The sequence below is a fragment of the Oreochromis niloticus genome, linkage group LG20 (assembly GCF_001858045.2).
Source record: "Oreochromis niloticus isolate F11D_XX linkage group LG20, O_niloticus_UMD_NMBU, whole genome shotgun sequence".
Classification (NCBI taxonomy): Eukaryota; Metazoa; Chordata; class Actinopteri; order Cichliformes; family Cichlidae; genus Oreochromis; species Oreochromis niloticus.
This window is the reverse complement of record NC_031984.2, coordinates 21,281,982-21,307,028: the sequence shown is the minus strand read 5'-3', so window position 1 is coordinate 21,307,028 and position 25,047 is coordinate 21,281,982. Positions and strand designations below refer to the sequence as shown.

General features: G+C 40.4%; 2 protein-coding genes across 5 annotated transcripts in view; one reads left to right on the top strand and one right to left on the bottom strand.

The window, feature by feature from the left end:
• The window catches only part of gnat2 (guanine nucleotide binding protein (G protein), alpha transducing activity polypeptide 2), a 50,479-nt gene extending 45,456 nt beyond the window's left edge, over positions 1-5,023 (top strand). For both annotated transcript variants that reach the window (XM_025901979.1, XM_003444818.5), the window contains 8 exons: positions 1,825-1,867; positions 2,272-2,413; positions 2,558-2,715; positions 2,830-2,958; positions 3,043-3,172; positions 3,263-3,416; positions 3,677-3,889; positions 4,200-5,023. In XM_025901979.1, coding sequence (XP_025757764.1) covers positions 1,863-1,867; positions 2,272-2,413; positions 2,558-2,715; positions 2,830-2,958; positions 3,043-3,172; positions 3,263-3,416; positions 3,677-3,867 — 909 coding nt within the window. In that variant the 5' untranslated portion in view covers positions 1,825-1,862 and the 3' untranslated portion in view covers positions 3,868-3,889; positions 4,200-5,023. The remainder of the gene's footprint in view (positions 1-1,824; positions 1,868-2,271; positions 2,414-2,557; positions 2,716-2,829; positions 2,959-3,042; positions 3,173-3,262; positions 3,417-3,676; positions 3,890-4,199) is intronic.
• A 2,999-nt stretch (positions 5,024-8,022) lies between these two features.
• Positions 8,023-24,897, bottom strand: gnai3 (guanine nucleotide binding protein (G protein), alpha inhibiting activity polypeptide 3). 3 transcript variants are annotated; one of them, XM_003444819.5, is made up of 9 exons: positions 24,227-24,897; positions 15,887-15,929; positions 15,317-15,458; positions 15,076-15,233; positions 14,057-14,185; positions 12,144-12,273; positions 11,215-11,368; positions 10,624-10,833; positions 8,023-8,818 (listed from the first exon to the last, which is right to left on the bottom strand). In XM_003444819.5, the coding sequence occupies exons 1-8, from the start codon at positions 24,342-24,344 to the stop codon at positions 10,643-10,645; spliced, it is 1,065 nt and encodes a 354-aa protein (XP_003444867.1). In that variant the 5' UTR covers positions 24,345-24,897; the 3' UTR covers positions 8,023-8,818; positions 10,624-10,642. The 3 variants fall into 3 exon arrangements, with proteins under 3 accessions (XP_003444867.1, XP_019205230.1, XP_013126619.3); XM_019349685.2 differs by lacking the exon at positions 24,227-24,897 and adding an exon at positions 16,202-16,364; XM_013271165.3 differs by lacking the exon at positions 24,227-24,897 and adding an exon at positions 16,009-16,063.
• Between the last annotated feature and the right edge of the window lie 150 nt (positions 24,898-25,047).

Below are 25,047 nucleotides of genomic sequence, written 5' to 3'. Positions count from 1 at the left end.
GCCTTTGGTCTAAATGAATCACAGCCTGGCAGTGATATGTCAATCCTATTAACTAACCGGTTTAGTGGAGATCCACTTGCTGAGATCTTTGTTGACTTGCAGCTTGCACAAAATGTATAAAATGTGTTCTGTTAGAGGGAAATCAGTAAAAATAACTGACAAACTTTTATGCTTTTACTGGGAGAACCGAAGCTGTTCATTTGTACAAATTAGTCTGAAAGTGTTTTTTTTTTCCTGACAACAATTTTTAAAAATTGCAATATAATTTGCGATTGAAAAGCTAGTCAGCGACTTAATATAGACTTGCAAGTGATTTACAGAGATGTTGCTTCTTCTGCTGCACTATGGATCAGATTGTAAGGGCAGGTAAGAAGAGAGCCGTCATGTGGTCTCAGGGGGATATTGTGAAAACAGAAAAAAAAGACCACAGAGGATCCCACACTCTGTTTTTACTCCACAGGCTTGCAGCTGATTTCAGTAGCAAGCAAGGTGTTTGCTAAATGGTGAAAGTAACAGCTGAAGCATTTTAGATGTCTTAATGAACTTTTTTTCAGTCAGTAAGTAATAAAACTGCCTGACAACAAATTTTGCGATGATTCTGCCATCAAGGAAGTGAACAAAAAGTACACAAGCAAAAATGTAACTTAAAAAAAACAAAATAAACCCTCAGTAACAACAAAATATAGGCCTTGAATGTAAATTTTTCCAAACAATTTTGCATATTAGAAATGGCTGTGATTTCACTGTTGATATTCTATTTTTTCATGGATTTGTATTTTTTTTTAAAAAACAAAAAACAACAAACTACATCTTCAAACGCCAAATTCAAGCCACTGCAGGGCCTGCAGGCGCACTTGCAAAGGAGCATGAGCTGCAGAGAGGAGATCAGGGAATATCTCATTGGATCCTGTGAGCTAACAAAAATGTATCTTAAAATCAGTACCTTGTTACAAATGAGCAAAACAATGACTTCCTTGCTAATAACTTTCTCATGGGGGTAAAAAATAAAAACCAACCGAACAAACAAAAAAACAGCTTCCCTCCTTTAGAGCCGCATGTGTAAAGGTTTTAAATGCTCAGCACTAAGTCTGTCCACGGCTTAAGTGATGTGGCTCAAGTGGGAGCAAGACGGTCAGCTTTGGGTGCCCTGTGACGCATAAACTCCTTCTGGCCTAACTTAGCTTATAGTGTTGGAGGGAGCCTGATCTGCAGGGAGGCTTCTCTGCAGTCAATTTTACATAAATGCACGCCACTCATTATGTATGCATGCATGTACTTACTGAAGCCTGCTGTCATTTTAGCTGTTTTTATGTCAGATGTCCAACATTTGGTGATGTCTGCCGACAAAAGCTCAGTGCTAATCATTAGTGGGTGAGATTCAAAATAATAATAATAATAAAGAAAGAAAGAAAGAAAGAAGGGAGAAATTTTTTTTATAGTTTAGCACGGGGGAAAAACTCCCATGAGAGCTGTGGCCTTGAAAGGACATTATGCTGCTTCTGTTAGCTAAGCTTTGGCTAGTTCGGTGTCCTGTGTTAAAACAACAAAGCTTTGCGTGAAACAGAGAGAACACATCAGAGAATCACCATCATTTCCCAAACCTATAGAAACTGTGATGTATCAATGCACATTAAAATCCATCTCCTCCCCTTTGCATTTCCCATTCTACTTCTAATGTATTTTCTTCACTTATATATCAGTGCATTTAGCATTCTTATGCAATATATTTACATTTAGTGATTTTATCTGCCCACTGTCTTGTGTTTGCAAAGTAAAATATCTTCATGAAATTTAGGATGTTAACCTTTGTTCTCCTTTCCACAGGTGCTGGTGAGTCGGGGAAGAGCACCATCGTTAAACAAATGAAGTAAGCGTTAAAATAAGTGCTGATAGTAGCTTTGAGTCATTCACTGTCACAGGTAGACAATGGGAGTTTGAAGTTTTTCCGAAGTTTTTATTAATCCCATCAGTCAGGAATACGACCATTTGGCTAAAGCTCTTCAATCTCTGTCTGATTCATTTGCAGTGAAGCCCTTTACGAAAGCTTAACAAGGCAAACATCCGCTTACTAATTTGTCAGCACTTCTTTTGTGCACTTAGTTAAACTTTGACAGTGAAACCAAAGTGAGATCACTAAGACGCCACAAGGTGGCACCCTCTCCCTCTCGGCTGTTTTCTTTCTGCCCATCAGCTCAGTTAAAGTAGTTGTTGCTGAGAAAGCTTTTTCCTGAGTTAAAACACTTCTGCCCCCACTCTTCTACTCGCTCACAGGATTTTGCATCAAGGTGGTTACACAAAAGAGGAACAACTGGAGTTCAGAGCGATCATCTATGGCAACATCCTGCAATCTGCTCTGGCTATCATCAGAGGCATGGAGATGCTTGGCATTGATTTTGGCTCATCGTCTGGACAGGTCTCAAGTTACACTTAAGAGATAAAAACCAGACATGATAAACTTGTTGAGTTCATTCTCACTGACATTAAATCTTGCACTATAAATAGTCCAAGCACTTTGTCCATGCTGATGGAGTTTTATTCTGTGTGCACAAAACCACAGGAGGATTCACAGAAGCTGCAAAACTTGTCAGACTCTATCGAGGAAGGCACAATGCCTCCCGAGCTGGCTGATGTTATCCAGAAGTTGTGGAAAGACTCTGGAGTGCAGGCTGCCTTTGAGAGAGCTGCTGAGTACCAGCTCAATGACTCTGCTGGCTAGTGAGTCGATGTCATACGTGTAAATCTAAAGAGTCAGCTCATGCAGACTTTATAAATACAGATGATTTCATTTACCAAGACTGACTGCCGTACTGTTTGTTCTGGAATCATCAGCTACCTCAATGAAATGGACAGAATCTGCAAGCCCGAGTACATGCCCACTGAGCAGGATGTGCTGCGATCTCGAGTCAAAACAACTGGTATCATTGAAGAGCAGTTCTCCTGCAAAGAGCTGCACTTCAGGTGAGTCACTGGGAAACTGGCTAAAGCTTACATTGCTGTTTAAAGGTACTTAGTGAGTGTGTTCTGACTTTCTGTGGTGAACAGGATGTTTGATGTGGGTGGCCAGAGGTCAGAGAGAAAGAAGTGGATCCATTGTTTCGAAGGTGTGACTTGCATCATCTTTTGCGGAGCTCTCAGCGCATACGACATGGTGCTCGTAGAGGATGATGAAGTGGTGAGTCAAGGAGTCTTAGTCCTAAGTCCTAAGTGACCACGAAGAAACTTGTCAGTGAGTAACTCTCAGTGTTCTCTCTAACTTTTATAGAACCGTATGCACGAGTCCCTCCATCTGTTCAACAGCATCTGCAACCACAGATTCTTTGCACTGACCTCCATCGTGCTTTTCCTCAACAAGAAGGATCTCTTTGAAGAGAAGATCAAGAAAGTCCACTTGAGCATCTGCTTCCCAGACTATGACGGTAAGATCGCCTGGTTTGGTCTTCAGTTAAACCTGCGGCATGTGGCAGGGTTGAAGAAGGAGAATAGAGCAGTAGGCCACATCTGTCAGGCATACAGTGAGATGGAAACCAGACTGGTACATGGCACCAGAACACAAATAGCAATAAAGATGGAAAATTAACTTATAACGCAAGGCGCGATGCAAATACGTCACCTGTCACGTCATATAACACAAGTAATTATTCTGAACCTTCTCCCCTGATCGATTGCTTTCTTTTAGGCCCCAACACATACGACGATGCCAGCAACTACATCAAGACGCAGTTCCTGGAGCTGAACATGAAGAAGGGCGTGAAAGAAATCTACTCTCACTTGACTTGTGCCACAGACACAAAAAACGTGGAAATTGTGTTCAACGCTGTGACAGACATCATCATCAAAGAAAACCTTAAGGATTGCGGTCTCTTCTAAGCAGCTGCAGAGTGGAAAGAAGGTGCGTAGTGAGCACGCCACATCGCTCCCAGAGCCCGTGTCAGTGAAGACTAATAGAGTCGAGATCAGATCCCAGCTTTATCAACTTAACCTCATCATGTCTGGCCATCCTGCATTGCCAAGCAACGGCATGAGAAATAATCAGTTTGGACCAATTGAGGCTGTTGAGGATGAGGAAGATAATCAGAAGCAAAAAGCAGTTCCTTAGTGGCTTGATATGATCAGTTTCACATTCCAGAAAAGGCTGACAGTAAAATATTTCATGTATGATTTATGAGTTCAGCATGTTTATCACTTTCTCCACTTTACAGAAATTCCTCTCCTACCTTAACCCCTCATATATTGGCATTAACTAAGGAGCGCAAAAGATGGAGCACAAGGGATCCTCAGATTGTTGTGTTTACACCATCGCTTCCATGCCAAGACATGACCCTTGACTGATCCTAGCACCTCATCATCTCCAACAGTTACACACCCCTGCAACACAGTGCATGTCCAGCTGGGTTGAAGCAAGTATCAAGCCCCCATATCAACATCGTGGACCTACAGCTTTCTACAAGACTCTTTCATTTTTCTAAACTACGCTATTTTTCTCACACCAAAAGCTGAAAGTTTGAAGGTAAGAACAGGAAATAGTTGCTGATTCCATCCTTTGACTTGTGTGTCATGAGTTTTATTTACTATTAAAGCCAAGCTCTGTAAAATAAACCAAATAAAATAAAACAATAACTCTGGGATTTATAAATATTTTGAATAGCAACATCTCAATTTTATTTTATTTTATTTATTTATTTTTTTTTGAGTACAGTAGTCTCTGTGGTCTTGATAATTAAACTGTAAAAGTTGCTGAGCAAATATCCCATTCCCAGTGCAAAAATGTACATGTATCTACATAGTGTAGATGTATTCATTTCGCTTAACATTTTAATGTGATGAATAATTTTCAGGACATCAAACATGGTAGAGAAACTTTGTACATAAGAGTAGATAATGCATTATATTTTGAAAGATAATCTGTGACAGAGGGAAACACTAGAGGGACGATGTTTTATTATAAAAAAGGGATTGAAAAATCTACAGAGTTTGTCCTTTCTTATGAAATGTAGAGGCATGAAATAAAGACGCATTAACTTCACCTTTGTGTCCGTGTCTTCGTTGCAGAACCACACTGTCACTACTGTATGTTGAATTAGCGAAACAGGCATGCTGACACTGACAGACCACCTCGGGCTGTTACTTGTAGGGACAATGCTGCTGTTATATAATTTCCCTAATCCAGTCAAAGGGGAAATGGCAGCGTAAGGAAGTTCATTAACAATAACCCTATTGAGAGAGCAAAACAAATTAAAGCAGTAATTAATCTGCTGGGTGAGATTCGCTCTAAGATTGTGCAGGGACGGATACACGAGGCATGACAGCAAGCAAGGGCAAAACACAGTGTAAACAATATCTGGAGCTTAAAAGAGGAGCTATGATTTGACTTGAGTGAGCAGGACTGCTTCCTTTTTTGTCTCTCCATGATATATTAGCATTTCCAAATCAATGGAGAGTATGATTCTGTTCAAACAGCCGGAGAATGCCAACAGATTGTTACAGATAAATGTCTCATTATTATCCTCCCTATGAAATTAAAAGGTTTTGTCAAAACAGAGCAAGAGATTTTCAACATAGCATTTCTAAACATGCTAGTTTTCTTTAGAAAGCATAGATTAGGTCTATTTGCACACAATAACACAATAATTTTAGAAAAAAAACACCAGGTTCAATATTATCAGCCTGTAAAATCAAGTTAAAACTGAGGGTTATTGTCCAATTTAAACACAGTATAAAACTTCAGCAAGAGTTTTTGCTGTCACTTTGGAAAACATCATGGAAAAACAAAAGAAATCGGCTTAGACTTGAGAAAAAGAATTGTTGATGTTCACAAAGCAGGACATGAACATGCAAAGTTATTGCAGAGTTTCCAAGTGTCGACAATCATGAAGAAATTCAGAGAGTGGCCCCCAAAACAGAACAAGCCTGGCAGAGGTAGGAAGCAAAAGATTTCAAAGACTCTGGAAAGAAAACTAGTGAGGAATGTGTCTAAAGACCCCAGAACAACTGCCAACACACTCATGAATGATTTAGTCAAGTTGGGAATTGTAGTCTCAACTAAGACAATCACTAGAGCTCTGCACAGGAATGCACTACATGTGAGGCTTGTAAGGCTGCAAACCAAGAAAAAATCCACTTCTGCAGAAGAGACACTTTCAAGTAAGATTGTAGCATGCTAAGGACAACCTAGAGAAAGATTATGCAGCCTGAAAGCACATCCTGTAGTCAGATCGGGCAAAACTCCCACAGAGGTTCTGCTTATGTTTGGAGAAACAAGAGAAGGGCATACTACCTAAAGAAGACCTGTGTGCTGTGGGGAAGCTTCAGTGTGTGTGGAATAAGTCAAAGTGGGGGGAAAAAAGAAAACTAGAACAATATGTCAAGATTTCGAAAGAAAATTAAGCAGTCAGCAGCAAAATCAGTTCTGGATCGTCAAAAATAACTCAAAAACATACGTCGCTCCTGGTGAAGAACTACTGGCCTGCAGAAAGTCCTGACTTGAATCCCACTGAAAACCTGTGGGGTGAAATGAATAACAAGGCCAATGCCAGAAGACCGTCACATCTGGAGGAGCTTGTGAGAATCTCCAAAGAAGAATGAGCTGGTATTGTTCAAGAGATGTGTTTGAGACTCTAGATGAAAGCAGGCTGTTATCCAGCTAAAAGAATACACTGTTAGCATCGGGGGGGGGCAATAATTTAGACTGTGGTAGTTTTTGGTGTGTGTGAAATAATGTAGTTTCTGTGTGCAGAGTAAAATAAGAAACATCTGCATCTGTATTGGAAACTGTGTTAAAATTTCCGTGCTCTGTTTAACATCACTTGGGAACTACGTACAAAAACATTTTCATGGGGGGGCTAATAATTCTGTCCTCATCTGTATGTCATTGTCACTAAAGCCAAGGAAAAGATCAAAAACTTGCCCTCCAGTGATGTTCTATTATAAAGCAAAGAAGTAATTTAACTATTAAAAACACACGAGTGAGTCATCGCAAAGCCTTCTTAAAAAATATAACTGATTCTCAATTTTTTTTAAAGATTAACAGCTCTGGCTGGAACAAATGAGGCTGAGTGCTGTAGGCAGGAAATGCAAGTGAAGAGATGGACCAACACAATGTTGGCTTTAGTCTGATGTTACCTGCTGACAACATAAAGTTTTAGAATATCACAACCTATATCCTGCAAACTGAACACAAAAAAAATTGCACGTTTTAGCTCAAAGAGTCTTTTCCTGTGTGCTGTCATGTTGACTCGTAGCTTGCATCTCATTTGAGTTTATTTCATTGTTTTACTCTCAGGCAGAGACAGCAGAGAAAGACAATTTGAGCTGTTTTGTGTGTGCAGCAGCTGGAACACACTGACCCTCAGCTCAAAACATACAGATGTGTCGCCGAAGTCTAAAAATACTGTTTCCAACCTGAGTGGCCTCAGTCTCTGCTCTGTTTCGGTGAGAATGTGACTATATGGTTTACAGTGGATAGCATCTGGTTAGTGTTGCCTGTTATTTTGTTTTAAACCAGAAGAACATTCAGACAGCTTTGAGCTATGAGGTTAAAACAGGGCCAGTACAACTGCTCAGATTTCAAGTGAGCTATACGTCCATCAGACACCTGCCTAACAGCTCTGACACACTGGACATAGGGCGTCTGCAGATGTATTGTGGTGTCCTTTGGGTTCTGTAGACTGCAGGGTGGGTCCTTTGTGAGTTTGGAGGCTCAAAGGATCATTTAGGTGGTGCACGCTGGGGGGAGGCTACTTCCTTGATCCTTGGTGTGCAGCAATGTTTAGGTAGGCGATACATGTTGACATAGCATCTATATGAATCCCAGGATCCAAGGTTTTACCAGAAAATGTCATCACTTTACCTTCAGTGGTTTTAATCATGTGGCCAATCAGTAATAACCTTTGATGAACTTGGGACCTGGCTGTGCAGGACTGTGCTCTACTGCAGAATATACAGCAGCAGTCTTCCTAAGTATTCGGTCCTCATGTACTGTGTGCATCTAAATGCCTGCATCAAACTATTATGCCAGCTTCACAGTTTAGTTTTTATATTTCTTTACTAGTATTCACAAGACGGTACACTGACCTTTTAAAGACTACATAATATTTATATTGCAAGATCAATGAAAAGAAAAAACAGTACATCAAAATCAAATCCCTTCACACACTGATTTCAGTAAAGATGTTCAGTACAATGTGTTCATGTTAAAATAAAACAAACAAACAAACAAAAAACACCTATGCAGATACGGATGTGGCTACTGAGTTCCTTAGACTTCAGCTAACTAATCCCTGACCCGACCGCTTATATTTTATGCTTGACATCAAACTAATCACAAAAAACTTTGTACTATACATAAGATATGTCATTCATGCATCCCCCCAAATATGGAAATTCTCCATAATTAAAAGTAAAAATTAAAAATAAAATACAACAGATGCAAATATTCAAAAATGTAACGTGCCACAGCTAAGACAAAACGCAACACGATGGTGAACAGAATAAACATTTTAGCCATAAAAACTGCGAAATGAAATGATGGATCTGATGAACAGGCAGTCAGTTTTGGTCTTTGTGCAGATGACAGCGAAACTATAAACCCGCCCGAGTGATGCAAAGATCTTAAATATGACAGGGATCATTTCACACGCTTTGCCCACTTTCATCCTCTCAGAGCACGCCACATCTTAAAAATCTATTAAGACAAAAGTGATAACAGTTGCAAGTCCCAAAGTTAACGCAGTTTAGGTCCTGCGGCGTAGTCCTTAGTGACGCCTACTTTTGAATGTTCCCTCTGCAGAAAAGATCCCACAAGTCCTGATTGTTCTGAAACCTGCAGGGAAATGCAAAGCTATCATTAATACTTCTGTCAGGAACATAGTAAAAATAGGATTGTTGTTCTATCAGCAGTCATTTATATTAGGCAGTATGGCTCTGTTCTGGGACCTCCCTGCAGGTATAAACAAAGACATGGAAAGCACCTGGTGAAAGAGAGAGAGAGCAGCAACAGCAAGCCCGAACAGTTCGAGCATCAGTGACAACAGACATGACATTTATTCAGACAGAAATGGCACGAATAGCACTAAATGTAGGAGGTAGGTTTGCAAAGTGGCTTGCAGAGGCAACAGCAACTGTATACTGGTAGAAGCAGCCTGCCAGAACTAGCATGCTCAAGGCTACAGAACACAGCATGCACACACTCCTGCACACAGCAGGAGGGAGGCAAAGAAGCTGGGGGGCTTCTTTGCCTCCCTCCTGCTGTGTGCCCAGCCTGGAGGCTGCGGTCTGTGACCGGCTCCCGGTGCAGACGGCTCCCTGTGATAGTGTTTCCTCACTTGGCTAATGCGTACCCAGCCCAATTTTACTCTTTAAGTGTGTGTGTGTGTGTGTGTGTGTGTGTGTGTGTGGGGGTGTGGGGTGTGGGGTGGGGGTGGGGGGTGGGGGGGGGTGGGGTGGAGAGAATGTGTGTATCCATGACCGTTTCTGTTAATGAGAGTGTGGGGAATGAGTGGGGGGTGGGGTGGGGTGGGCTGCTTTTAACCATGTAAAGCACTTTGTGCTACAGTTTTTTTGTATGAAAAGTGCTTTATAAATAAAGATTGATTGATTGATTGATTGATTGATGTTTAACTACAAATACCCTAAACTTACTGTAACCTGAGTGGAAAGTTAAATTTGAAGAGTCCTAATGCATGAATTACAGTTAAAACCTTTTGTATTTTCATTTGTGGAGTAAAACTGTGGAACGGTTTTCCAGTAGACTCACAGCAACCTACAGCAAACATTATTCAGTAAAAGTAAAACATGCTTTTTGGTAAGTATGAGTAGTAAGTATTAGTATTTAGTAAGATTAATAAGTATGTACGAACTTTATTCTACTGCATTTCAGACTTGATGTCAGACTATTTTGCTTGTGCACATATTTGTGTGTATCCATCTGTATGTACACACACAAATATGTGCACATATATACATACATATCTATCTATCTATCTATCTATATATATATATATCTATATCTATATCTATATATATATATATAGATATAGATATACATATAGATATATATAGATATATAGATATACACACAATGTCCAAAATAAAAGGTTATCATGTAAATAATGTAATTTAAATTAACATTCATAAGCAGCTTGTACCAGCAGGGGTTTGACCCCTGGTTCCTCCAAACTCCTTTACATCCACAAGCAGACTGAAGGATCCACTGGAGGAAGATGCTGGACCTTGAATTTATTGACGGCATTTGCATTTGCAGCTCACTTGCACCCAGTGCATCCATCATCATCCATCATCTATGTGAGTGTGTGCATGATAGATGGATATTACAGGCCAGCATTTTTTCACATATAAAAACTGTATTGATATAAGGCGTAGGTCTACCAGACCAGTTTTTAAATTGTCTGCTGTGCTCATCTGGGAGGAAACTTATCCAGGTCATGAAGTACAAAGCATGGAAAAGTGAACCGCAAACCTTTCTCAGCACAGAATTTTCAAGGTCCTGTATGTTATACCTATGGATATGCATCCAAATGTACCAAGAGAAATACATATAATCAATAAAGTTACCTCAAATCCTCAAATGATTATTTTCATATTCAAGCATTAATTCAGCATGCTGACCTGAAAGGCAGCCGTAGCTTCAGTAGAGCCCAATCTCCCTCAGGTTGATCTTGATGATGACATCAGTTACTGCGTCAAACACAAACTCCACATTCTTGGTGTCTGTCGCACATGTACGGTGTGTGTAGATCTCCTTGATGTCCTTTCGTTTATTCAAGTCTTCGAACTGGCACTGGATATAATCTGCTGCCTCTTTGTATGTGCTCTCACCTGCAGTGAAAGGTCAGTTTTTACCAAATAAATTGTCTAAGAAACATCCCCTTAACGATCTCTCGATCACCCAATTATACCTGCTTTTCTTTGTAGAGAACATGTTTTGTCATACACAGACTGTCTGATTAGGAACAGTCTAGTTCAATTATGTACTTATTTAAAAGTATAGTATATCCGAAACTTATTTAAGACAACCCACAACTTAAAACTATATATATTTATATTTATATAGAGAGAGAGCATGTTAAACAATCCCAGCTCGGATGCTGCAAATACATAAAATACAATAAAAATACAATAAATATTTTCTCAAAACACTAAAGCTTACATCATCGTCATATAAGACCTTCCATAAACTAAAGTACAAGTTTGCCTCACCAGTGTACTCGGGGTAGCAGATAGTAATGGGACTTCTGGTGATCTTCTCTTCAAACAAGTCTTTCTTATTGAGGAAAAGGATGATGGAGGTGAGGGTGAACCACTTGTTGTTGCAGATGGAGTCGAAAAGCTTCATGCTCTCATGCATCCGGTTCTGAGGAAAGAGCAGATGTGACTGTGACCCTAATTGGCATTTCTTGCAGAGGACATCTTGACCTGACACAAGCTGAATATCATCAAGCTGCTTTGCTTTTAGGGTCCCGTCGAGCACTGAGAAACCCGACTGGCACATTGCCGGTTAGTGCCAGCTGGCGTCCACCCCTTCCTTGTTATGTTGACCTGAACCAACGGCTCTGTGTGAGTCATGAACAAAATGTACCACATGTCCAAACTGCAGTGAAGTAGGCCAACAATAGCGTACTTTACTCTGCTTGCAGAAAGTGAGGCCAATCGCTGACACAGACAAACCACAGAATGTAGTTCACTGTCACACTGTCTCGGCTTACCTGCACATTTTATGCAAGCGCAGCCATTATTAGTGTGGTTAGCAATCTTTCCCTTTCCTTCTATCATAAGATATGTAAAAAAGGCCAACAGTGTGCCAACAAGAAAACCCTGTGTTAGATTTATAAAGTGGATCAGAATCAGAGTGTACGGTTCACAGTGCACTTCATCGGCGTAACTTTGTGCTGAACATTGGGCGGTCAAGATCTCTGTCTAAATGAATAAATAAATCTGGGTAAATTCCCAGATAATTAAACATGCGACTATTTTGCTGGTATTAACTAAAATGAGTAAAGAAAATCAACAGCCTATTTATGCAAGATAATTCATAATTTTATTGGGGGGTTATATTGGTTGGGTCTGATAATTGGGGGGGGTTGTAACCCCCCTAACCCCCCTGGAAACTACACCCCTGGTGCACTTACCATTTCCTCATCCTCAGCCAAGACGAGGTCATAGTCACTGAGGGCCACACAGAAAATGATAGCAGTGACTCCCTCAAAACAATGGATCCACTTCTTTCTCTCTGAGCGCTGACCTCCAACATCAAACATCCTGCGTACACATGCACAAACACAGATTCAGCTACTGCATAAACATTCTCTTTCATGCTCATATTAGAGTTGTGATGTCTTTTTACGTGTTTTCTACAAAGATCTGCACCAACACACACACACACACACACACACGGGGCATGCTGATGTTTGCACTCTCACATCTCATGTCTGTGCCTCTCCCTCCACCTGAGTCCCTGAGAGGCAAACTGAATCTATACTACGATTTTCAGCTGAAGCCGAAATGAAATTAGAGAGCACCGCGTTTTTCAACACCAATCGAGTGATTACACATTTTTAGATCCTGAGCATTTTTATGGGATTACAAATACGAAGGGAGGCCAGGAAGGCTATTACACTAAACGTTTTACCAATATTTATAAGTACAGGAGCTATATAATGTAATAATGTGAAAGGACTGAAGCGATGTAATTCCATTAACAGCCACAAAGGTGGGTCATCTTGAGCTCAACAGCAGCAGCATTTGTGAGTTATGTAAGAGGAATGAAAACCAGGTACATGATTTTGTGAAAACAGCATCCTCCAAGCAATTTTATTTTTCAATCGTGTTTTATCAGCATTTTACTTTTGAGCATTTTTGATGCTGTGACTACAAAGAAGTTTCATTCCCAGGTGAGGCCTGTTCTCTCAGTATTCTATAACAAATTAAGCACATAAAAGATGTGTAATTGAATCCAAGTGTTGAACTCAGATTTGATAGCTGTTCCCTGGAACTTTCAATATGTCGATGCAAATGAAAGAGGCCGTCGTTAGGCTAAAAACAACAACAACAAAGAATACAGCAGCCTGCATTCAACTCCAACCTTAGAAGCAAGTCATTTACCCCGCTTTGCTGTATGCTCTCCCTAACTAATCTAGTCCTGTCTAATGAAGGCAAAAATGCCCCAAATAATAATCTAATTAAAAAATAATACAAGGCTACTAGAGACATAGTAAAAACTATAAGAATGGTCAAATCTGGGTGGCGGTTTAGCTCAGTTGAATGAGCAGGCGACTATATGTCAGATGGCTGAGAGCGGCTGGCCAGGGTTTGAGTCCGACCTGTGGCCCTTCGCTGCATGTCTCCCTCCCTCTTTCCTGTCAGTCTTCACTGTATCTGTCTAATAAAGCCAGTATATATATATAAGTACGGTATATACATATAGGATTGAAGCAGGCCTTTTTATTTGTAAAAAGAAGGAGGGTTTACAACAAGGTGCAAACCACTGGTTATACTCAAACAACATGAAGGGCAGAACAGACTTTGCCAACAAACAAATTCTGGACAGATGAAAACAGGATCAACTTGTCCCAGAATGATGGGAAGAGAAAAGTATGGAGAGAAAAATAAAACATCCTCTGTCAAACAGAGTGGAGGCAGTGTTATGGCATGGGCATGTACGGGTGCCGCTGGAACAGGCCCACTAGTGTTTACTGATGATGTGATTGTTGATTGAAATAGCAGGACGAATTGCGAAGTGTACAGGGCATTACTCTCTTTAATTAACACAAATACCTTTTGTGTTATGTAACTGTTTCACACAGAGAAGTTTTCTTGCACCGGACCATTGCAATTTACATACAAAACATCAACAAGAAAAGCCTAAAAATAGTCATAATTTCCTGAAGTAGAATCAGCTCTCTGTGTTGGGAACTGCTCTGTTGAGTCTACAATGAAGACTTCTAGGTAAATGTTTATAAATATAGTAAACCAGTGTAGACAAGAGCTGCTCAATAAGTCGCCCAAAGGAGGCCCTTTGTGAGCAATATGAAGCTGTACTGACTTGAAGTTGAGCTCTTTGAACGTGAAGTGAGTTTCAACGATCCCGGTGGTCTTCACACGTGTGCGCAAAACATCCTGCTGAGTTGGGATGTAGTCTGGCTGGCAGATTCTCTCCAAGTCGTTCAGGTAGCTGAGGGACAGAAAAAAAGTAGTATGTAGGGTGTAAAATACATTTTTAGACTTTCCACAACAGAATCTGCTGAAAATCTGTACATACATATAATATGTTTGCTTTTTTTTTTCTTTTATTGACATAGCCAAAGATTTCCAAAAAGATAGTTTAATGCAGAGTAACAAATGTTTGGTGATGCGGAGACCATCCTGCATGCGCACATCTGAGGACGCCACAAAATGATACTAAATATGGGCTCATATTTTCGTGGATGATAAACACTGGCTCCTTTTGGGTTGAGTATAAACAGTCTAACTCTACAGGCTCTTCTTTTCTCATAGTGTGGACACAGAGAGTCATGACAGCTCGCCTGTTTTGACAACAAAGAGAGTGTGTCCTTCACGCTAAGCTACGCTACTTTTTCTTTTCAGGACGAGTGTGATATAAACGCTACAGAAGCACAAAAGAACCTTGAGCTTTATCCTCGTCTGATTGGTAATTAAAGTCTAAGCTATATTTAGCTCAAACTTCTCTGTTCGCGTTTTCCCTTCCCATCAGGTGTTCTCAACTGTTTTGCCCAAATGCCTTTAAGCGGAGGGTTGTAATTTCCGTTTGCCTGTTTCTCCTTCGTTTCTCGTCCTGTTTCAGGAATGCAGTCCGTTGTGCAACAAGCTGAAACAGGACTTTGATGAACAAGACACATCTTGCCTTTTTTTTGTTTCAAAAATGAAGCAGGAGAGCAGCTTTTAGTCAAAGCTGTCACCCTCCAGGTGATGAGGAAAACGCGATAATAAAACTTTTCATGAGTACAGATATTATATTGACTGTTTTATGACTGCAGTCATCTGTGTGTCAGCTCATCTAATATCATCCTTTGTTGACGTGTATGCGGAGAAGTGAGTCCTCACTATGCAGCCGAGTCGTTGAGCTGGTACTCTCGAGATCGATCGAAGCAGGCCTGAACTCCAGCATCGCTCCACAGCCTCTGGATCACGCTGGTCAGCTCTGCGGACATCACTCCTTCGTCTGCCGAACCCGCCAGGGCAAACAGCTGGCGAGCGTCATCCTGGCAACACGAATAACTGCTCACATCGTAAAATTCTCTCTTTGAATGTCATCTTTAATGTCGACCGAGTGCAGTTAGCTTACCGCTCGCGCCTCGTCTCCGAAATCTATCTTCAGCTGGCCCATTGCCCTGATGATGGCTATGATGGACTGGATGGTGTTGCTGTACACGACCACTTTGTACTGCTTGCACTCCTCTTCTGAGTAGCCATCTTCATGAATGATCCTGACACAGACACAAAATCCAAACAGGATTTTAGAGCTCGTGTAAATATTTGACAGTGTTAACAATGTGGCCTTAACAAATGTGGGGCAAATTACACATTTGGAAAGTTTAATGCTTGTACTGTCATTAATGCTGCAATTTGAGCTTGACTGAGCATACAGCATGGCTAATGTGGGAACTGGGGGGCTCTATTCAGGCCCTGCCAGGCTACAACCGGCCTCTGAAGCCATTGTTTAAAATGTTATTCACAAAGGCCCTGAGTGGAGCGAAATGAGGCTCCAGCTTTGCTTTCCCATAAAAATGTGCTGCAGCTATAGGAAGAGCTGGGACTGTCCTTCACCAATGTAGAAAAATAAATAAATAAAATAAATAAATAAATAAAGGTTTCTTCCAGGAAAAAGGCATTTGATACACAAGTTTTAACTTACTTCATCTGCTTAACTATTGTGCTTTTCCCAGATTCTCCAGCACCTGAAAAAAATGGACAGTAATCACTGAAGGCAAACAAATAAACACATACATACATGAAAGCTACTACAGAATGTCTTACAGTCTAGTCCCCTGTCACATGGATCACACCAGCTTTTCATAACAGCTGAACTTAATCCCATCTCATTTAATCATACATCCCACAGCGTGTGGCATGTTTGCACCAAAACCACCAGGAAAAAAGCTTCTTTGTGATGAATTTCAGACACTAAACTGGACCCTGGGGGGAGTCCAAACAGTCATGTAGTACTCACTTGCTCAAAATCAACTGGCTGCACCACTCAGCAGTTTCTCAGCGTGAGCACATTCAATTTTCCTTCATCACCGGAAATATACAGTCACCAACGTCATGTAGCGGAATGAGACGCTAACTGCTCACTGCAAACCGTAATAGCCCAGATAACAGTGAGTAGTTCGATGAGCTGGTGCACTTGATGCCAAATAGTCTGAATCTGCGACAAACAATGAACTGATGGCAGTGGTGATGTCAAAGCCGCACTAAGCTTCCATTATAATAAATGATATCGTAATGATGATGAGTAGGGAGGGATTTCACATGAGCAATCATTATAGTATTTCTACAATAATCACCCAAACAGGAAACAGTTGTCACGCTTCTGGCTGAGACCGTGTTTTTCCACTGGAGCGACAATCCCAGATATCACGCTGGTCTGGGCGTTTGAGAGCAGTTAGGCCATAAAAATACAGAATATGAATCAAACAGGATGTCAGCAAGTTGACCCCCCCATCCCCTCCAATAACAAACACAAACTTGTTTTCTGGCTCAAATCCAGTGTTGCTGTATGACGGAGGATGATCCTTTTCTCTTTTTTATATTTGATAGATAGATAGATAGATAGATAGATAGATAGATAGCATTAGTCAAATGTCAGAGACTATGCTGTCATCCCTACTTTTTACAGGTGACTGCACCTGTTCATACACATGTTGTGTGTTAGCAGACCTGATAAAAGACACGTAAGGTGCATACAATAATATTTTAGTCACAACAACTTGATGTGTTACCATAAGTGTACAGAAAGCTTCCCAATAAGCGTTGCACAGAATATAACAAAGATGAGGGCACGCCAGCAAGAGAGTGAGAGAGGGGGGGGGGGCCAACAGGAAAAATATTGTCATCGTCATCTGAGCTCTGTAGTCACTTCACAAAAGGTTACATTAAAATAAAAAAACAAAACAGAAAAAGAAAACCAAAAAGATTATTGTAAATGTAACTAAATGGTGACCTGTGACTTCAGTGATAATCTAAATATTTTCTGACTAATTTTCTGTTGAATGATTAATCAGGTAAGTTTCAGCACTACAATAACTTTATGTCAGGGTACCTGAGGCGTTGACCCAGTGTTTTCAGCTTTGGACCTTTTGCCATTGTTTAATTTCCCCATGCCAGTTTCCTCTTTTATTGTATATAGTCTCTTGTCTGTGTGTATTGCGTTTAGTTCTAGTTCCTCTGTGTCATTAGTTAGATTTATTTCAGTCGTGTTCCCACCTGTTTTCAATCCTCATTATCCTGTCTATTTAAACCCCGTGTTTCTCTCAGTTCCTGGTCTCGTCGTTGTCAACTCCTCGTGTGTGTTCCCTGTTCGTGCAGTCATTTATATTCAGTTCATCCAACCTTATAATAATGAGTCCTGCATTTGGGTTCTCTTTCTCCATTCTCCACACACCTGAACGTGACACTTTATACCATACTTTAATATGTTATCCCATAACTTTAACAACACTACTATCATTATTATTATTATTATTATTATCATTATTATTATTATTATTATGATTGCTTTTCATGCTTGGCCCACATCTCTGCTCTACAGCAGACCTTATGGTGAGATAACATAAATAAAAAAAAGCTTATACTGTCTCTGCTGAAGTTCTATAAATATTAAAGGAATACTAGACATTTACTCAGGAAAGGAGAGACATTTATGATTCATGTCTTAAGTTAAAAGAACAAATAAATTACGACCTTAACAAGTTAAAAGAATAACCAGCCTTAAACGTTTAGGCATTAACATTTTATCTAGCATATAATATAAACAAAAAATGAATAAAAAATTTGGAAACAAAGCAAGAAACATGTCATTTTTACAGATCAGGACACGGTGGGTTAAAGAGTCTCATATTTACCATAGAGATTTGATTTTAATCTCATATAATGCTGCAGAGTAGACTATATCTTCAAAGATTTCAAACAATTCCTGTTATCCTTCAAAAGTGTCAAAAGTAATAGTTGTGCTTGTTATTTGAGGTGACTAGAGTATAATCCAGGTCTTAGTTCTATAGATCAAGCCTGGAAACACACTTTCTTATGGGCGTGCACACTGATCCCATGCGGGACACAGTTGTTTTCATTCATCCCATATTTGTGGTCCTCAGTTGATGTTCATTTGTCAGCTACAATGATACGCTTAATACTGTTTCTTAAGTTTTGAAAATATACTTGTGGTCAAGCTGAGCTGCTAAAGTTCAACCCGAGGATCAGAATGGGGAAGAAAGGTGACTTTGAATGTGGCATGGTTGTTGATGGCAGATGGGCTGGTCTGAGTTTTCAGATATTGCTGATCTACTGGGATTTTCTTACTAGGAAAAGGATTTATAAAAAATCCTAGAGCAATGAGCGGCACTTCCCTCGGTGAAAGTGCAGAAGAGCATCCATGAATGTACAGCAGAAGAAGAGCACACCAAGTGTCACTCCTGTCAGCTAAGAACAGCAAAGACTACAGTTACACAGAATTATACTTGGACATTATACAGAGGTGCACCGGGGGGCTGGGGACCCCACTGGTGAATAGATCTTATTATAGTTTTTTTCGAGTCAGCAGAATGCTTATATAGTTGGTGCATTGTAATGTACTGATGTTGCAGTCACAACCAACTGAAAGGGGTGCAGATGTCTATTAGGAACAAAGGTGATGCTTGCCACTAGGGAAGGAAGGCAACTACTTGGGGTCCCAGGCAAGTAGGGGTGGGTGGGTGTAGGGGTGGTAACTTTTAAACTACAGCAGTGGCAATGTGTCAAGTTTTGACAGTCGGAGAGATCAGACCTTGCTAAGGTAACCCCACCTGACTCCAGCAAAGAAACAAAGAAAAAAACCAATGACAGTATTTATAACATGATGGAAGTGCTGGTTGGAGGAGTCAACTGTGCATTTGCTCCGAGGACTCTAGTCGACTCCAGAAGCTTCTATTTCATTCTCTGATGCTGAGATTCATGCCACTTGGATGCTAGCAGACCCCTGCATACTGTAAATGATTACACTACTGTAAGTTCAGGAGTATACCATCTGCTATAGTTTTTGGATAATGGATTTGCATTTGCTGCTCTTTGTAGTACCAAATGGAAGGCATCCAGATTTCCACAGGGAGCATCACACTGACCCTCTGATGACGCAATTTATGTTACATTTATTTAACCCAAGCACAGTCCCTCATACTCGTAGATGCAGAAAGTATAACACTTGCATAAATGTGACTGTGTGCAGTAACAATGCTGGCCTCTGGGTTAAACTGTCAACATGATTGATTATGGTGACTTTGGTCCGCCTAACTGATCAATACATACTGAAGTCCCTGTTGTGCCCTCATGCTACCTGCAGACACAGCTGAAGTTTAATTAAACAGGCCTGAATGAATGTGCCAACATTAAACCTTAGATCTCATTTCCATAAACACCCTGCTATCATGTACATTCAATTCAGTTCAATTCCATTTAATTTTATTTTTATGGTACCAATTCACAACAATAGTCACCTCAAGGCACTTTATATTGTGAGGTAAAGACTGTACAATAATAAAGAGAAACCCAAACAATCAAACGACCCCTTTAAGCAAGCACTTGGCCACAGTGGGAAGGAAAAACCCCCTTTTATTGGCATATATTTTGCCAAATATTTTATTATATTGGCATCAGAGGCTTTATTTGCTTTATGCAACTGCAGTAATGATCAGAAACCACAGGATGAATACATTTCAAGTGCTGGAATTTGAAATATGGGCGACTGCTTTCTTCCTTAAAACACCCAGGAAGCTCTATTGTCTTAACATAATGAATCTCCAAAAACGAGACACATTCCCATTGCCAGTCAGGAATCTACAGCAGATGAAGTTTGCCAAGGAGGCTCAGAATAGAGTATCGTGTTCAGATGGACGGCCAGCAAGAATAAAATCCATGAATTCTTTGGTTAAGCTGTCAGCAGCCAGAGAGATTTACGCTCATCGGGCTCATCAGACAGAGGGGAGAGGACAAAGTGTGTTGATCCCACTGCTCAGTTCTGTCAGCAACCAGTTCTCTCATTCATGGCATTTTTTGGCTGATTGTCAAGCATGGCCTGCGGCCAATTTAAAAACCAACTTTACACAGGGTGCCAGAAACACAGGCAGGAATCAGACTCCGAACCAAGCCTCATTTAACAACAATCTGAAATGCAGATTTTTTTTATTTTTTTTATGAATTATTGTTTGTGGTCAAATAGGAGACTGTTCATTGGATGGGTTAACTGGCACTAAAGTTTTGTGGTTTTGAATAAAGCACAGCAGCTGAAGTCCTCTTTGTTCTTCCCATGAACTCTCCTCTTCCTGTACAGACAGGGAGTGAAGGGCACTGCCTGGAAAAATCTCTGAGGTCAAAATTTGACAATGAATCTTTCCATACAATAAGAGTTTTGCCTGAATTTAGTATTACAGCGCCACATTTTTCCACCTGAAGTCAATCCTCGTATATCTGCTGGTAGGATTTGTGTATATCCAAAACCCACATATGTGACTTCATGTGGAATCTATTTTTAACCTAGCAGCTTCATTTTTTCCCAAACAACAGCCATGCTGTAGTCTATTAACCTAACAGTGGAGAAAAAATAAAAGGTAACCTAACACTTGTGGGCAGTAATGGCTCAAAAAATTACAGTAAGTAGATTTACTGGCAGAGTTTAGTCCTGTCTTATCTTTTAAATCAAGGTAGAAAAAAATCATTGCAGACACAAAGGACAGCGCACTGATGGGAAAGCTGCCTCATTGTGAGAAAAATGCCTCTATCCAGAATGTGACCCAGAACACAAACAAGGGGGGAAAAAGCAGGAAATCAGATAGAGAAGCATGAAAATCATCTCAGTCTTGATCAACAACCGCAAATGTTCACACAGTGCAGTTCCTGTTAGTGGAAAATATTCATGTTAAGTGAGGTTAAGTGGGTGGTGCCTAAAAAAACAAAAGGTTATTTCAAGGGATTAAGTTACAATTTGTCTCTCCCCCAAAGAATCACAGATAATATCTTTACCTTTGATCATTTTTCTGATTTACCACCACAGTTACAGTAATTGACAAATTCATTTGTTCCTTTGAACGCTCGAATCATGAATAAACACTTTCTACAGTTTTATGAGGAGATTTTCCACCATCATTAAAAACTGTGTAATTTACTAACAGCGCTATGTTCTGGCATCCTGCTGCGTGACGAAATTAACACTCACTGGCCACTTTGCTCTTTAACTAAAATATCTAATCAGCTGATCACATGACAAGAAGTCAATGCATTTAGGCACACAGATATGATCAAGATGACCTGCTGACACTCAAAGTGCGAATCAGGATAGAGAAAAAACGTTGTTTAGGTGACTCTAAACGTCATGCATGGTTGTTGGTGCCAGACTGGATGGTCTGAGTATTTCAGAAAGTATTTCAGCTGTTCTACTGGGATTTTCCTTCACAATGATCTCTAGGGTTTACAGAGCATTGCCCAAAAAAGAGAAAATATCCAGTGAGTGGCAGCTCTCTGGGCTAAAATGCCTTGTTAATACAAAAGGTCAGAGGAGAAAGGTCAGACTGTTTAGAGCTGATAAGAAAAGCAACTCAAAAGTAACTCAAATAATCACTGGATACAATCAAGGTATGCAGAAGAGCACGTTTGGATACACAACATGTTGTGCCTTGAAGCAGATGGGCTACAGCAGGAGAACACCAATGCGGGTGTTGTTCCTGTCAGCTAAGAACAGGAACTTGAGGCTACGAGTCATACGACCTAACCAAAATTGCACAATAAAAGATTGGAAAAATGATGATGAGTCTTAATTTGTGCTGCAACATTCAAACAGTAGATTCAGAATTTGACACACTTTTTTTCAGCATACTTTGGGCGCCGTATCAGCTGAGCATTGTTTAAACACGACAGCCTTCCTGAGTCCAGTGGCTGACTCTATCCATCCCATTATGACCACAGTGTACAAATCTTCTGATTGTTCATTCCAGCAGAATAATGCCCCAGGTCATTTCACAAAGCTCAAATCATCTCAGAGTGGTTTCTTGAACATAACAATGATCACTGCACTCAAATGGCCTCCACAGTCTGCCGATCTCAACCCAACAGAGCGCCTTTGGGACGTGGAGGAACGGAAGATTTACATCATGAATGTGCAGCCGACAAATCTGCAGCAACTAACTGCGTGATGCTGTCATGTCAACGTGAACCAAAGCCCCTGTGGAATGTTTTTTAGCACCTTGTTGAATCTGTGGCATGAAGAATTAAAACAGGAGATTATACCTGCTACTAGCAAAGTGTACCTAAAGAAGGGTATGTCTTTGTGACATATACAGCTTTTCCTTTTCAATTCATGATGAAAAGAAAACATTCTTTGAAAGGTTGTTGTGTTATAAGATTTTTCGTTTTCTGATAAGCTAGGCCTCCAGAGTGCGTTGGCTAAAGCTGCTCTAAGTGATATTGTTAAGTGAATAAAACTGTGTTAGACAGCGGTCTCTTATAGTGACAAACAATATCTTCCAGCTCGCTCCTTTAGTTTTACGACCCATAACTCTCCATCTGCTTTGGTTTACGCCCATTCCTAAATCTCCGTATCATATTCTTGAGATCATCTTCACATACAGTTCATTATATTGAAATGACAGAGATTAGCATTCAGTATGAGTGTGAACAGCAAAGTTAATATGTTGCTCATCAGGGAGCGTTTACGATATGATATTGTCTGTTATACTAATACTTTAGGCAAGGTCAAACACAGTAAAGGATGTTTAATTGTCTGGTTGGATCACTTTCTGCACTGATAAGTCCTAATTTTTTTTTTTTTTAAATAACAGATGGCACAAAAAATATCACAGAGTCGTCTCTCTGCTCAGTTTAGAAACAAAATACCACAAATCTGGGCAGACTGTAAAATTTTAATGGAGCTTTTTGATGTTGATGTTCTCCTTCTTTTTCCAGAATGGAAAACAAAAGAATCTACCCTGTTGTCTCAAATTTAGGCAAGTCTGATGGTATTTATATAAATATTTTAACAGACATCATAATCAATTACAGGATCGTTCTGTGTTCTTACACATTTACACCATGAAGTAGATCTACAGGCACAGAGAATAAAAACACTAAACCTTGTTAGACTGGGCTAATTTAATACCCCACACCCACAGTGACAGTGTAACAATACAGCATACAGTTATAGCATGCTGAAATCTGCACACACTGTGAAGATAAGGCCTGACTTTTTGTGTGTTCGGCAGGATCCTCTGCCTGAAATTCACTACAGCAGCAAACTGCTTTGGCTAAAGAAAAAACGGTTCTAAAACAAGTTAAATTACTACATTTAGAAGTGGCTAAGGTGAAGAACACTAAAAATATGCAGACCTTAAATAATGAGTGGATTAATTGATTGGGTTGCTCATTCATTTAACTGCATATGCAGGCATATCGGTCTTGGTGTGGCTGCAGGCTGTATGCACAGATTACCAGTGCAGCAGAGCTCATCACCAGTGGACACTTTTATCCATGAACTTGTGATAATGTCAAGCTCTTTCAGAAGCTCCAACACAATTCATTTTAAATGCACTTGTTCTCAAGTACCAGAACAGACTGACCCCAGACCAGCTTTTACCTGCAGCTCTAAATCTGTAAGCACTGATGTAAAACAGATCAGAGGCAAGTGACAACACTTGTCAGCTCCTCTGGGCAAGTACTCCCAATTTCAGCAATGCAACACAGATAGAAAACCAGTGAGGTGGCTAAGGACTTGCATTTGCCCTCTCACCACCAACATCTGGTTTACTTCTGAAGGAAGAGGAAGGGCGATGAGCCGCAGCTGCTTAAAGCTGACAGAAGGAGGGGGAGGGAGGAGTGTTTGGAGTCAACCTAAAACGATCCCACACTAAAGAAGTGAATATTAAAAGTGGACTTCTCATATAGTCATGTGATGACACAACAGCTGCTGTACATAAAGGAATAGAGAGAGAGCGAGAGAGACTGTAAATAAAGTTCATACCGAGTAAAAGTAGTTTCACTTCTTTGGAGGATTTGTCTCTGTCTTCTCGCAGGTTTTTATCAATCATTTTACTCCTCTCCACCGCAGCTTTGTCCTCGGCGCTGATCGTGCACCCCATTTTTTCCTGCCTTCAAACTAATTCTTAGGTGACGGACTGTGGTTTCAGCAGCTCATAAGTTGAAAACACCGTCCAACGAGCTCTGGGCTCGGCGTGAGCTGAAGTTCCCCAACGCAGGGCGAAGCCGAGAGAGAAAGGGGGGGAAAGGCGTTGGCACAGGAGCCTCAGTCCAACTAAACCCACAGTCTGATGCTGCTGAGCTCGCACAGCTCCAGCCCATTCACTACCAGGAGACTATCAAATATCACTTTTCAAATCATAAAATACTTTAATCCAATTTATCGGCACTTACGGCAAAAATCATATAAATAAAAAGAAAGAAAGTAACTAAGAAAACTGTGTGTAAATCAGGCGCCTAATCCAGCGTTTCCGGAGAAAAATTCTCAATAAAAAAAAAGTACCAAATGTTCTTTTTCTCCCCCCAAAAAGTGACTGCCGCACAGCGGAGCGTCCAACCAGCTGATCCAGCTGCGGACCAAGAAAACCCTGCTGAAAAGGGAAGACGCTCTCCACGGGGCTGACGGGAAATGTAGTCAATTCTATTCAACCTGCCATGTAGTCTATTTCTGCCTGTGTTCCCAGAATAAAGTAATGCTCGTGTAAATAAATGTCGTCTCCTTCTTAAAGCTTTGAGCTGTAATGTTTAGACCACGTGAAGCTTATTTGCAAGTTTTTTCTGTAGCTCATTCTGAAGTACAATCAG

Excerpts from the sequence above, each read along its gene's own strand:
- gnai3 (XM_003444819.5), bottom strand. The coding sequence starts at position 24,344 with ATGGGGTGCACGATCAGCGCCGAGGACAAAGCTGCGGTGGAGAGGAGT. Across the intron at positions 15,234-15,316 it reads TCGGAGACGAGGCGCGAGCG|GATGACGCTCGCCAGCTGTT; the intron begins GTAAGCTAACTG and ends TCGTGTTGCCAG. Across the intron at positions 12,274-14,056 it reads TTCAAAGAGCTCAACTTCAA|GATGTTTGATGTTGGAGGTC; the intron begins GTCAGTACAGCT and ends ATGTGTACGCAG.